This window comes from Pagrus major, chromosome 7 (genome assembly GCF_040436345.1).
Source record: "Pagrus major chromosome 7, Pma_NU_1.0".
In the NCBI taxonomy this organism is placed as follows: Eukaryota; Metazoa; Chordata; class Actinopteri; order Spariformes; family Sparidae; genus Pagrus; species Pagrus major.
The window spans coordinates 21,077,551-21,090,212 of record NC_133221.1 but is presented as its reverse complement, the minus strand read 5'-3'; the positions used below and the strand labels follow the sequence as shown (position 1 = coordinate 21,090,212).

Below are 12,662 nucleotides of genomic sequence, written 5' to 3'. Positions count from 1 at the left end.
CTCAAATAAAAATATATTTCAAAAGCCTGAAATTATTTGCAATCATCTGCAGTTGCTAAGCAACAGTGAAAACAGCTTCACAGAGGTTGAGCGAGTGTGTGTGTGTGTGTGTGTGTATGTGTACCAGTGAGGCTGATACATACAGTACAACCAATTGCATAGCAATTTGGAGGTTCGTGACTGTTCACACATTTCCCTTGTTTTTTGGTTTTTGTCTGCTTCTTCTTCCAGATGTCCCCAGTTAGTCAGCAACCCATCTGAACCTGTGGCTGCCCTTTAAAACAAGGACTGAGATGGACTCTGTTGGAAGCAAGGCTGATTTGTGTGTTGTCTTCTTTTTAGGATGGGAGATGCCAGTAGTTTAGCTTTTGCTCCAAAGTTTAGATGTTTAGTCTTTTGTTTTGGGGAGATGACTGGGGAGTAGTAATTTTATATTGTTTAATAATAAAAGTAAATACAATAATAATAATGCTTTTTTGGTATTTGTATTGTATGTTGCTCCCCTAATACTGATCCCTGCACACCCATGAAAACAAGGACATGGTTCTATTTTCCAGCTACAAGGAGTAACAAAAGTGAAAGTGGCTGAGCTCTGCAAGGGAAGGCTGCGTGTTAACTGTTCTTGGAATTTCAATGACAGATGATGCTGCAAATGTCTGCCTGCAGGGCTCACATTAATAGTGATAGAGAACGCTGTCTGTGGTGTATGTCTGCACAAGTCCATTAAATAGTGAACCTACAGTAGCAAATGTTGTGAGGTGCCTGAAAAAGTAGAAATAGGGGCCAAAACATAAAGAAAGAATGAATTACAAAGTCAGGAGAAAAAGGCTGACTCTGTCAGACAATTCACTTCAACAACACAGACAAAATGTATGACTTCCTTTTTCTCATCTCATTTTTTGTGAAAGTACATTTAACCAGACAGACACAGTACTTAACACCCAACTGATCCTCAGCTGCCACCAAAGGTTTCTGTGCGGCAAAGACAAATGAGAGCCGTAAAGCCAAAATTATGTTCGCTGTAACGGCTACATAAAGCGCATGAAATGTCACGACCGGAGCATCATCAGTGGCCAACAATGTGGTCATACTGAGCAGATGGCAGGAGTGGATGTGTGTGAAGCAGGTTCACATGAGCATGCAGAGGGTCAACGGTGGTAAAACCACCTGGTGTCAGTCACTTCATGTACGGGACGAGGGTGTCATGTCGGCCTACCTTGCCTGTCCGTGGGATGTCCCGTGTGGACGTAGAGGGTCTGCTGACTCTGTCTGATGGCAGCAGTCAGAGGTAGGTCGGCCTGCATCACCCACTCTTGGTTGTTGCCATTGACAACCGTTTCTGTGGGCATGGCCAGAGAGTGACGCTTGGGCACATCCTTGGTCAGGGTGGCCAGTGACTGTTTGGCCTTAAGAAGATGGACAGATAGATGCAGTCAGTCAGAAAACAAACAGTTAGTGACAATCCTGGAGGGATATTTTTCATTTTTTCGCAATTTCTATCTTTTTTTTTTTGAGTTGGTGTTGTTGCAGCCCAATCATCAGAGTAAAATTTTGCTAGTTTAAGTTTTTGCAAACCACGGATACATTCAAATATGTACGTGTCATACGTATAGTATCAACATTTCAACCATATCTGTCATATCACATTCAAATTATATGTATATGACCTGCCTCTGATGTCAGGCAGTTGAGTGGATGGTATAGTGTTACTGCAAGTAGTCTGTCAAGCCAACAACTGCTGTTCAAGATGGGTTTTCAACATTTGTATTTCTAGCTGTGTTTATGGCAACAATATGGATATTTTTGAAGTGACATTAGAGCATCTTCAGACATTAAGCACAGTGTTGTCACACTATAAAATTTAATATTAAACCTAAAGATACTATATGAAACAATTCAATACGATACGATATGATGCGATGCGATATGATACAATACGATACTATATTCTTTATTGTCTCCATAGGGAAAGTTGTCTTGGACTCAAATGCTGCGCACATATAACTTCCTCCAAAGTGGAGATAATAGCGAAAAAACATAAACAGAGCAGCACATACCAACACGATTTACACAAATTACACATATTGCACATATTACACCACCAGTAATGATAAAAATATCATCAGTAATTGCACGGTTCCTGCAGCCTCAAGCAGCATTATTTAAAATGTTAATTGAGGTAAACACAAATATGTTTTTTTATAATGGTTAAGTTTCAAAATATCCATGGTTTACAGAAACGTACATTGCCAACATTATTCTGGCGCTTGGGTTGTGTTTTTGTTGTTTTATTTATGCATATGTCATACGTGTGCACACATGGAAAATGTTACATATCTAGAATCCTACTGCAAGTCTCTGAGTGCATGCAGACATGTGAGTTGTCTCCCCTGGGCTCTTCATGTGGTTGTTGTCTCATGAAAAATGCAGCTGTATTCATGTTCGTCTTTTGCTGTGTGAAATCCCTTGTTGCCACTCCTGAGAGCGCAGAGGGTGAAAAAAAGACCTAATATCTGGAGGAGGTATTTGCTGTTTGCTTCCTTTCAGGGGTGGAAGTCAGGGTTGTAAAAATGTAGAAACAGGAAATAATGACGCTTCTCTATAAGTTTAATGAATACATTTGCTCTGCAGAGATTCTTCACAAAGTGGGATTCGCCACATTTTAACAGGAACAACAATGAGCTGCTGGAGCCTTGGGAGATGTGTTAGTGAGTGTGGATTTTGTGTCTGTCAAAAGTTTTTCTCTTTGTGTGAATGTTTTCTGATTAGCCTTCACATGTTTTTTCAAATGCCTGAAATCTTGTTATTTTGTGAATCTTATCATCGTGCCAGGCGATGGCAGGCTGCAAATCAACACCGGCACAATCAGCTTCACCGCAATCATCTCTACCTACCAGCGGTCAAACGATTATCAATCATAGTCTTTGACATGCAAAACAGAACACAATCACAAACCTTCAGAGCAATCATTAGTGGGCAGAATATTGATGTATTTTTTTCCTGAGCATTTCTTAGCTCAATTACACCTTAAACACATTCAGATCAATCACAGCGGGAATCCGTGGGATCACTGATGTTAGGATCACTGGGATCACTCAGGGTCGGCTGTGGGTTAGTGAAAAACGTGCAGCTGAGAGGAGTGGCTTTCCAAAACGACAATTAGGTCATAAGTAGGAGAGATTTCCAGGGAGCAGAAGGGGCGAGAAAGGTCAAAATTTAAAGCTGGGGGGCCCATCTTACCGCCACGACCCTAGGAGAGTAGTAGTCCCTGTCCGCAACCCGCTCAAACACCCGGAACTCCATTCTCTGATTGACACAGTTACTCATCTGGGGGGTTGGAGACATGAGGGATGTCTATACTGTACATTCAAAGGCTTTCTGTGTTTGATTATATGCAGTATATCCAAAATAGTACATAGTGACTGACAGCGTACTGAAAATGTCTTCTTTTTCATGTCCATTTCTCTAAACACATGATGCATGTGTGTCTGAGCCTTGATAACTTAACTTTCCCTTATCTTGCCTTCTATTGTTGGTTATATTTACATATAAAAAGTGCCATCAAAGACTAAAAATGGAGAAAATCGATTTTTAACAATGGTAAAGAAAGAGATACAACATTTTTAAAAGCATTGAATAGAGTCTGCCTCTCCACCTGCCTGCCTGTCTGTCAGTCCAGTTCCCCCCCGACCACCCCTGTCAGTCTGTCTCTCTGTCTCACCATGGCCAGCTCAGCCTCCAGCTCCTTGATGCGGTTCTCCTTGAGGTCGAGCTGAGAGCGCAGCATCCCCGTGTGCTCCGTGGCTTCCTTGGTCTGTCGCCTCAGGTCCCACTTCTCTCTCTCCAGCATGTCTTTCTCTTTGGCCAGCGCCTTCACCGCATCCTCGCTCTCCTAGCAGACACAGAGATCCTGATGGATTGGTTCACATATCAAGCATACCTTTGAAAAATAATAAGGTTCAAGCGAAGCTGCTCGATTATAGCACCGAACCCAATTTCAGATCAGTTAGTGCAATCATTTTTAAGTCTAAATTGTTAATTTCAGTTTTCTACCTGCTTTATATGTTGCATCATGTGTACTACGACATGTACTGTACTTGCTGTTTATACTTGGAAATGAAATATGTCAAAATACAACAGTAATACACATACCTGAACGTCTAATCTTAACGCCAAGAGAGACGTCTTATTGGTAGCAATTGAAATATTTTCACTCATTTTGACAACTTTACATGTGCAACAATTCGGTCATTTGTTACATGCACACATTTTGTTATAAAGAAATAACTCATTTTATTTTGCTGTCCTGTTGCTTGGACACAGCTACATTCATCTTACTAACAGCTATGACAGAAGAGATTTTTCTTCTTTTCCAAAATCTTTTCATGCATGCACTTGCTTGTGACTGATTGTGGTCAGACCATGGGTGCCATACTTTTCTGTGCTGCTCATAGTTGCGTATGAAGTCGCGGAGCTGCTCCTCGCGGCTCTCCAGTGTGGCATAAAGCTGCTGCATCTGGTTCACCAGGTCTGCTTTCTCCGCCTTCAGACGCTTCCGGTCCGACTTCATGGCTGCAAGGAAGGATGAGAGAGAAGGAGAAAGAGAAAGAGAAAGAGACGGAAAGATAGGGATTCTTAGTGAGCATCAGAGACCTAGCAACATTGGTTGTGTGGTGAAGTTTCAACATTAACTGCAGAAATGTAAATAAAAAATGAAATTACTCTAAAGGGGTCACGTATGCCACTGCTAACACGCTTTGAGAGGATTTGTGTCCAGTATTTTTAGCATATTTAGTCCACAATTCCACATTATAGCAGTTTCTTAATGAAGAATAACTAAGTTATTTAGCACTATGAAGCATTTGAAGTAAAAGCATTAAATCCACCTGCTGTTGCTGGTCTAATGTGGCGTGACTACGTGATGATAAAGAGGGGTGAATCACAGATGAACCCCCCCGTCAATCTCCTCTCTGCTGCTGGATTCATTAAGAGGCTGGCTCTCTCTTCTCATCTATCTCCCTGCCACACACTCTCTCTAATCCCCTGGCACCTCACCCACGCATCATGATAAAGAATGTGGTTTAGTGTAGTTATTCACAGAAGCTCTAATTTTCTCAAAGACAACATATCCTTTTTCTCTCTCCCCTGCATCTGCCTCTTCCCCTGCTTTCTCTCGATTTTCACGCGAGGCTGTTTTCCAGACATCTGCTGGCTTAAAGCGGAGTTTCCCCCCAGCTATCTATCCAAACTGACAATATATGCTTTATTTACATTTTATGTATTCTTGCGATGTCTGTCCACCTTAGTTTCCTTCACTTTGACATCTATTTCCTCACAGCACTGATGCTCTGACTGTTATTTCATAGCATCGCACAATTCTTTGTTTTTTCTCTTGATGCTTGTTATCATGTGTTCACCTTTCCTCTTGCTCCTTCTTTTTTCCCCCCCTCCGAGCCAGCTGTGTGTCATTAATTAACTTATATCACAGCCTGGTTAATTGCTTGACATTCACAAGTTGTGTCTGGGGAGCGCGCTCAGGCGTGTGGAATGGAAGTGCAGTTTCACAAGGACAGATTCATCCTCCCTTTTCCTCCGCTTCATTTTTTTTCCTGTCACCCTTTCACATGGCTCCCTTTCACCCGTTCTTCAGTGGTGGAAAGGGGGGATTCAAGCCAAACTAGCCAGCAAATGAAGAGACAAGAAACATCCCTCATTGGCCAAGAGAAACAGGAAACCTCCCAGCACCTGCCTCAGGAAGCGTAATCAAAGCCGTCTTTGAGATGAGCCAAAAATGTTGCTGCTGCCTCACATCCTGCACCTGTGACCGTTTGGCAACATCAACCCTCCTGGTGTCGAATGCAAGAAAGCACTCACTGTGACTCGGTAAAAGGGTCTATTCACACACGCAAATCATATTAGCACTGTTACTTACCGTTTAATACCAAAGTATGAAGCTCATAATGAACAAAGATACTCCTGGTGCTAGTTATCTTACACTGAACAATATAGGTGAGATGGGAAGGCAAAAGTATGTCTCTTTCTGCTAACAGCCATATAAATGACTGAAATACTCTGCGGCTTGGCCCAAGCCTCCAAGAATTATTACCAGATGAAACAAGAGGAAACCACCTGGGAGCCATACAGAGCTGAAGCTAATGTGTTTTGAGCTGGAGGAGGAGGGAGACATGAAGTGGAAGCTACTAGAGAGGCTTCAATTTAATAGTCGTTTCATGGAGGAATGATATCCGTGCAAGCACCTATCTCTTTCCTTGCCATGCACTGCATTCATATATTTTTGTGTATTTTGAGTATTTGTGTACTTTTTTGATTAAATCTACTTTTGCTCTATGTCTAAAATGTTCATCAGTGGTTGCCTGTATGCCAATTCAGATACTGAAAGCTGCAGTAGAACAGATCAGGACTCATGCACAGAAACATTCACCACCAACAGCTGAAGCCACTGTTCCCACTGTCCAATGTGCAAAACACCTGCCTGTATCACACTCTCCTGACATGTTCTCTAAAATCTGCATAAGTGTTTTTTTTTAGCTCATCACACAAAAATTATTGTGCAAGCAAAGCCCTTGTGCTTCAAAGTAGCTTCATGTGGGCATCTACTGTAGTGGGCTAAAAGCTTTTGTCTGCTGGGCTCTTTTATGACGCTTTGCTACACTGGAGGGCTGAGATGGACTTCTCAGGAAGTTATTGGCTAGAGGCAGCCCCGTATAAAAAGTAATCTAAAGGAATAGTTTATTTAGTTTATTTATAGTTTATTTATTATTCGCTTTCTTTCTGAGAGTTAGATGAGAAGATGGATGCCTCTCTCATATCTCAACAGTCTCCACTGATGTCGACAACAAGATTCTGCAAAGTCACAGCAGCCGGCAAGGAAAAATCCCACAAATTACCCAGGTTTTGGTACCTTCAAAGAGTCAGGCTAGCTGTTCCCCCCTGCTTTCAGTCTTTATGCTAAGCTAAGCTAACCAACTGCAGGCTCTGGCTTCAACTATAGTGTACAGCTATGAGAGTGGTATCAATCTTCTCATCTAACATACTAAAAGAAAGTTAATAACCATACTTTGTCATGGTTTGAGTTTTTGGTTTACTTATTTCATGTTTTATTGTGTAGTGCTCTCCTCATGTGTCATGTTTTTGCTACTTTGATGCTTTTCACTTTCTCCCTTTCTTCTTTTCTCGCTTTTTTCCCTGCTCGCCTGGACTCATGTATTAATTAGTCCCTGTCTATTTAAGCCTGTGTTTTGTATTACTCTTTGTCAGCTCGTCGATTCTGTTTTCCCTCATCAATCCCGTGCCTCCTGCCTGTGTTCCCAGCGCTTCTTTGGTTTGTACTTTATTTAGTTTTTGCATTTTTGTACTTCCTTATTCTCAGATTTGCCCCTGCTTGCTCCTTCTGTTTTAGTTGCCTTTCGTTGCCAGATTTTTTTGTTGACTGCCTTTTGGAATCCAAACACTTTGGATTAGGTTCATTTTAATAAAGCTCGCTTTTTGTTTTCACCTGCCCGTCTTTGCATATCTTGGGTTTGGGTCCCTTTTTGTTCAAAGGTAAAATACTTACAAACTATTCCTTTAATTAATTAAATGTAAATATAGGCTAAACATAGATTGATAGAAATACACAGCAAAGGACAGGCAACAACGGAAGATGGCAAGCTGGTTACTACTTGAGCAGCTTCATATTTGTGTTAAATATTTGTCTGATTTTGTCTTTTTTATTTTAATTGCGTGTTATTTGTTATTCCGCTTCCTCTTTGTAGAAGTCAAAAGGGTTAGGGTAGGTTCCTGTTGCTGTTTTGTGAATTTCTTTTCCTTCTTGAGCATTTGCAGACAGCAGAAGAGTGGAATATTTTGCAGGAGGAGAGATTTTTGGTATGTTTTGATACTTTTTTCCTGCTGTGAAAAAATGTCACCACAGGAATCCCTTTTGTAAGTGACATGAATTTGAGCTGACCAGAGCTGCTGCTGTTTGTGAAGAAGCAAACTACAAACTGTTTACAGCTGCCTTTCAAGCCTACAGGGGGTTCGCTGTTTGATGCTAAAGGAACACATTTTTGGTGGACTATCACTTTAAAAACACTACATGAATATATGTGGGTAAGTGTCAATCGTTATTCATGCTCCCAGAAAAGACTCTCTAGCCCTTTGTACACAGCAGGGATGATGCCTTATTCTGCCTTACGTTCTGTATGAAAAGTACGATGACTGTTGTTGTTGTTTCACCTCTTTGCCTGCAGTGAAGGTAGAATCAGAGCCAAATCAACATGTTATCTGACCCTTTTATAGATTTACAGGTTTGCAGGGCGGGACTGGGGTGCGACGTTTTGACGATATAAAAAGCAGCTAGCAATAATGATCACTGAGCAGCAGTTAGCATCTCTGCTGCTGCTAAATGATCATTATTTGTCATGTTATGCCATTGTTTAGAAAGGGCAGCCTGACAACTATTTAAAATGGCACACTAGACACAGACACTGTTGTGCTGCATGTTGCGCCCCTTTTGCTTGCTCAACGATGGTATGCTATCCAAAATCACACACTGGCCGTTGTTTGGTTCAGTGTAAAAAAACAAAGCCAGCATGAAGAAGGGTCTTTGTTGGGACAGTATTGCCCGACCTCTGTGTAGAAAGGGCTTCTGATTGGTCATTAACTGAATAGAATCAAAATCAACCTCAGCCATCTTCGTAGGCTTTTCACATCCAAAATACCAACCCCTGTTACTCGATGTGCCCCATCTATTACAGCAACAATATAACAAGATCCCAGCCATGATTTCAGCTAAATAACATGGATTTCTATACGGACAAATAAATGACAAGCGAGTTTGGCAACAATACAGGGGTCTTTGAGGAGTCAATGTCCATAGCATATGCAATTTTTCCAGTTCAGTTTTCCATGCTATTATGAACATCAGGATCACAAAAGAGACCCACTTATCAACACCCCCTCAGAAAATGATGTTCTTCACGTTAATGAATGAAACCACTTCACACCAACGCTACTCCATATAACTTCAGCCCTAAAGAGAAGGGACAGGCTTTTAGTCGGCTCTTAACATAATTATTTGGGGAGAGAACAAAAGAGACACCAGCTCATTGGAGGGAGTCCAGTGTTCACGGATTGGGATTTCAAATCTGCCAGCTGAATAATGAAGTAGGAGCCTCGGAGCTGCACAGTGTATCACCTCCTCACTTCTTCAGACAAAAAAAAAACTCACAGGATGTACGACGTCGAAATTATGTTACTACTGTATCACACTCCTTGCCGTCGTGGTGATTTTCCGACCGGCAATTAAAAGTTCATTAATGTTTTATTATAAATATACAAACCTCAGCAATGACATTTGACCTTTTTATAGGTTTATGCACAACCTATGAGCGAGCCATTAAAAATAGATCAAACATTGCTCGCTAATAGATGATCTGGAGGGGAAGTGTGCGCTAGTGTTTGTGTATGAATAAGTGTGTGTACGAGCTATTTGAACAGCAGAACTGACATACCAGGGAATCAGGGGGGAGAATCATGCTTTGATCCCATAACAGCTCCTCATTACTCACCTCTCTGTCTTCACTTCACCAAAACAAAATTAACTGGCACTGTAAGAGGCTGAGTGTGAGCTAACACTGCCGTAACATTCGAGCGCAAACATCAAGTCAGCTGAGATGTATTCTGACTCAATGGTGCTGACTGAGATACACTTGTTAATACTGTGATCCACTCACGTGTTCTCACTCCGGACCATCCAATTTGAATGGACTGAGGGGCAAATTTAAAAGCAAAACTGTTCTCATTACCTGTTAATATGAAGCTGCCAGTACTGAGGAAATAAAAGATTTATGAACACACGGCAGCCCAGAAGGATTTCCAAAATTCAATTGGAGGATTTCTTATTTCATTTGTTTAAAAATTAAAGTCATCACTAAAACTGTCGCAATTACTTTAATGTTATCAGGTTAAGTAGCATAATGAGATTTGGCGGTGCTGAGTGTGTGTGTTGGTTGTATTTAGTAGTGGAATGAAAGAAACTGTGCTGTACTTAAAGCATCATTATTTATCTATTTCACCTTAAAATAACAGCTTCAAAATAATTTTGATGGTACTGTGTCTTGTAATAGGGTGAATGGTGTCTCAGCCCCCCCATCACTTGTTTCTGCACTATGTAGCTTCAGTGAGAGGGTAGGATCAGTGTGTTACATACATGTTTACTGCAACATACAAGTTTTCAACACATAACATTGTTAAGACGTGATGAGTTTTGTCTGTAGTCAGCACCTACATTACGTCTGACAAATTGTTACAGACCTGGGATTTGTATTAACGGCAGTGGTGTTGCTCTCAGAAACTGCAGGGGGCAGTATTGTTGAGGTATTGCACTTTACTTAAGTATTTCCATTTTATAAACTTTATACTCCACTTGGTACTAGAGGCAGATATTATGCTTTTTACTTCACTACATGACAGCTTTAGTTACTACGTGCTTTTCAGATAACACATTTTTTATCGTATCCTTTTAAATGAAAACCATGTATCTCCAGATTTTTTCTGATAAACTGAAGGATTAGGAGTGTCTTTCAGGGTTCTCCTACTACTTAAGATAGATAAACTATTTAAAACCCTTCTGGATTTGCTGGAAAATGCATCGTCACAAAGCTGAAAACGCGCTTGTGATAAGTTGTCTTTTAAGAGATACGTGATTCTCACAAGACAACGATGCTACGAACATGATGCTCTTATATGATGCATTGCCGTAAATTAAACTACTGAATATATAGTTAAAATGAGCTCAATCTTAAACATCTACAGCAATAAAATGCAACATACACATTAATTCATCAGTAATATCTATCAAAAACATCAAATATATTTGTAAAAGACAGACAAGGACCATTTTACTGCAAAGTGAGTACTTTTACTTTTCATACTTAAGTACATTTTGCTCATCTTAATTATGCTTTGACTTGAGTAAGGTTTCAAATGCAGTGCAGTATTTTCACAGCGTGGTATTAGTACTTTTACTGAAGTAAAGGATCTCAATACTTCTTCCACCCCTGGATGTGTCTGTATGTGTTTGTGTATGTGTGTGTTGTGGTGCTTACACACCTAGTAAATGAGGAGGCCTTGTAGTCAAGGACAGAGCTGCTTTCTGAGTACAGTGTAGCGTGAAATGACACTAAGCAGCAGGCAGCACTGTGCTTTGATGATACATAGTTGTCTGCTGCTTTCATATGAGCTCTGGATTGACTGCAGGTCCCTCAGTGATAGTAATTAGCCAATAGCTAATTAAAAAAAGCAGCGAAGGCCAGCTATACTTTGAAAATTCATTAAACAACACTTTGATTAGAAAGTCCAAATAAGTATTGGGTAAACCTAAACACTTTTTGAGAACAGACCGACTGCATTAACCAAGCGCTTTATTTTCTCATTGTACCTTCACTCAAGGCTTTGGCGATTGTGAGGACAGTTTCAGTTCATTTCCATTTGTGTACTTCAAGGTAGGGCGGATGAAATGATTTCAAGCAGCAGCTTTTGGGTTGGACCGAGCTCCTACAGGCATCATAACAAAACCTGTAATTGTGAGAGGTTGCAATTACCCACGATTACAATTACAGTGCTCACAGGCTAATGTCTGGCACACAGTGGGAGTGAGCTCAGGTCTTAACATTGAAATGGTGTGGGCATCACACCAAACAAAGGCGGAGGAGGGGACAGAGGATGAGACAGCGAGGGAGAAAATGAAGGAGAGAAAACAGACTACAAAGCAGTGTTCCTCTCCGCGTTCTCCATTTTGTATTCATAGGCACCGAAAAATCTGCATGTAATTTAGCCACAAACTGTCTAAACTGAAGGCAGGAGTGACAACACAGTTTCTGTGAACCATTCCCAAAGTAAACAGGTATTATCTCAAGTGGCAGAGAGCAAAGCAGGGGATGATGCATTTGGTTCAGGCGACTTCATCACTCCAGTCTTTTGCTTTGTCACCCAAAGCAGAACAACAGAAAAATAAATAAATAAACACTAGAAAACACAAAGCTCCTCTGCATCACAATAATTGTTGGAAGGCCCCTGGGGCGCTTAAAACTCCAAACATTGCTCTCATTCTTTTAGGAAAACACTTTTCCAGAGCATCTGGCGGGATGTTCACAATATGCCACCCTTATGAAAACAAGGGGAAATCAAATAGAGTCGACATTCTGCCTCCAATCAATCGGCAGCATACGGAAATTGCTGTGGTTAATGAGGTATTCTCGAGAACATTTGCCCTATGTTTTTATTTATTTATTTATTTTGCATCAGATGCCATTTTAAAACACAACTATTTCCAATGCCAACAACTAATGTATTACAAACCTTTAAAGCACAAAAAATAACCAGACAAAGAATGCTGAGCAACATTAGAAATAAACATAACCTCAGACATGAATTTGAGATCAGTTGGCAACCACAACTATGTGGTGCTCTGAACAGGTTCACTAGTAGATGTCAACCTCCAAGTTTCCCTGACAATCCAACCCTGAATTAAATCTAAGGATACTCAACTCAGTCATGATAACAAAAGGCTGTCTAATCTATTGAAAAACACAGTTACTTCTGTTTATCAAGAAGTTAGAAATGCACTGTAATAGTAAAAATACATTTAATCACAAAGT

The 12,662-nt window shown here is 40.7% G+C and overlaps 1 protein-coding gene across 4 annotated transcripts in view; it reads right to left on the bottom strand.

Annotated features, from left to right (window-relative positions):
• LOC140999461 (kazrin-like) overlaps positions 1–12,662 on the bottom strand; it is a 154,517-nt gene that overhangs the window by 3,187 nt on the left and 138,668 nt on the right. For 2 of the 4 annotated variants that reach the window (XM_073469854.1, XM_073469855.1), the window contains 3 exons: positions 4,436–4,572; positions 3,722–3,892; positions 1,217–1,406 (listed from right to left, as the gene is read on the bottom strand). In XM_073469854.1, coding sequence (XP_073325955.1) covers positions 1,217–1,406; positions 3,722–3,892; positions 4,436–4,572 — 498 coding nt within the window. Of the gene's footprint in view, positions 1–1,216; positions 1,407–3,240; positions 3,328–3,721; positions 3,893–4,435; positions 4,573–12,662 lie in introns of all 4 variants that reach the window. The other 2 variants (XM_073469853.1, XM_073469852.1) reach the window with 2 other exon arrangements.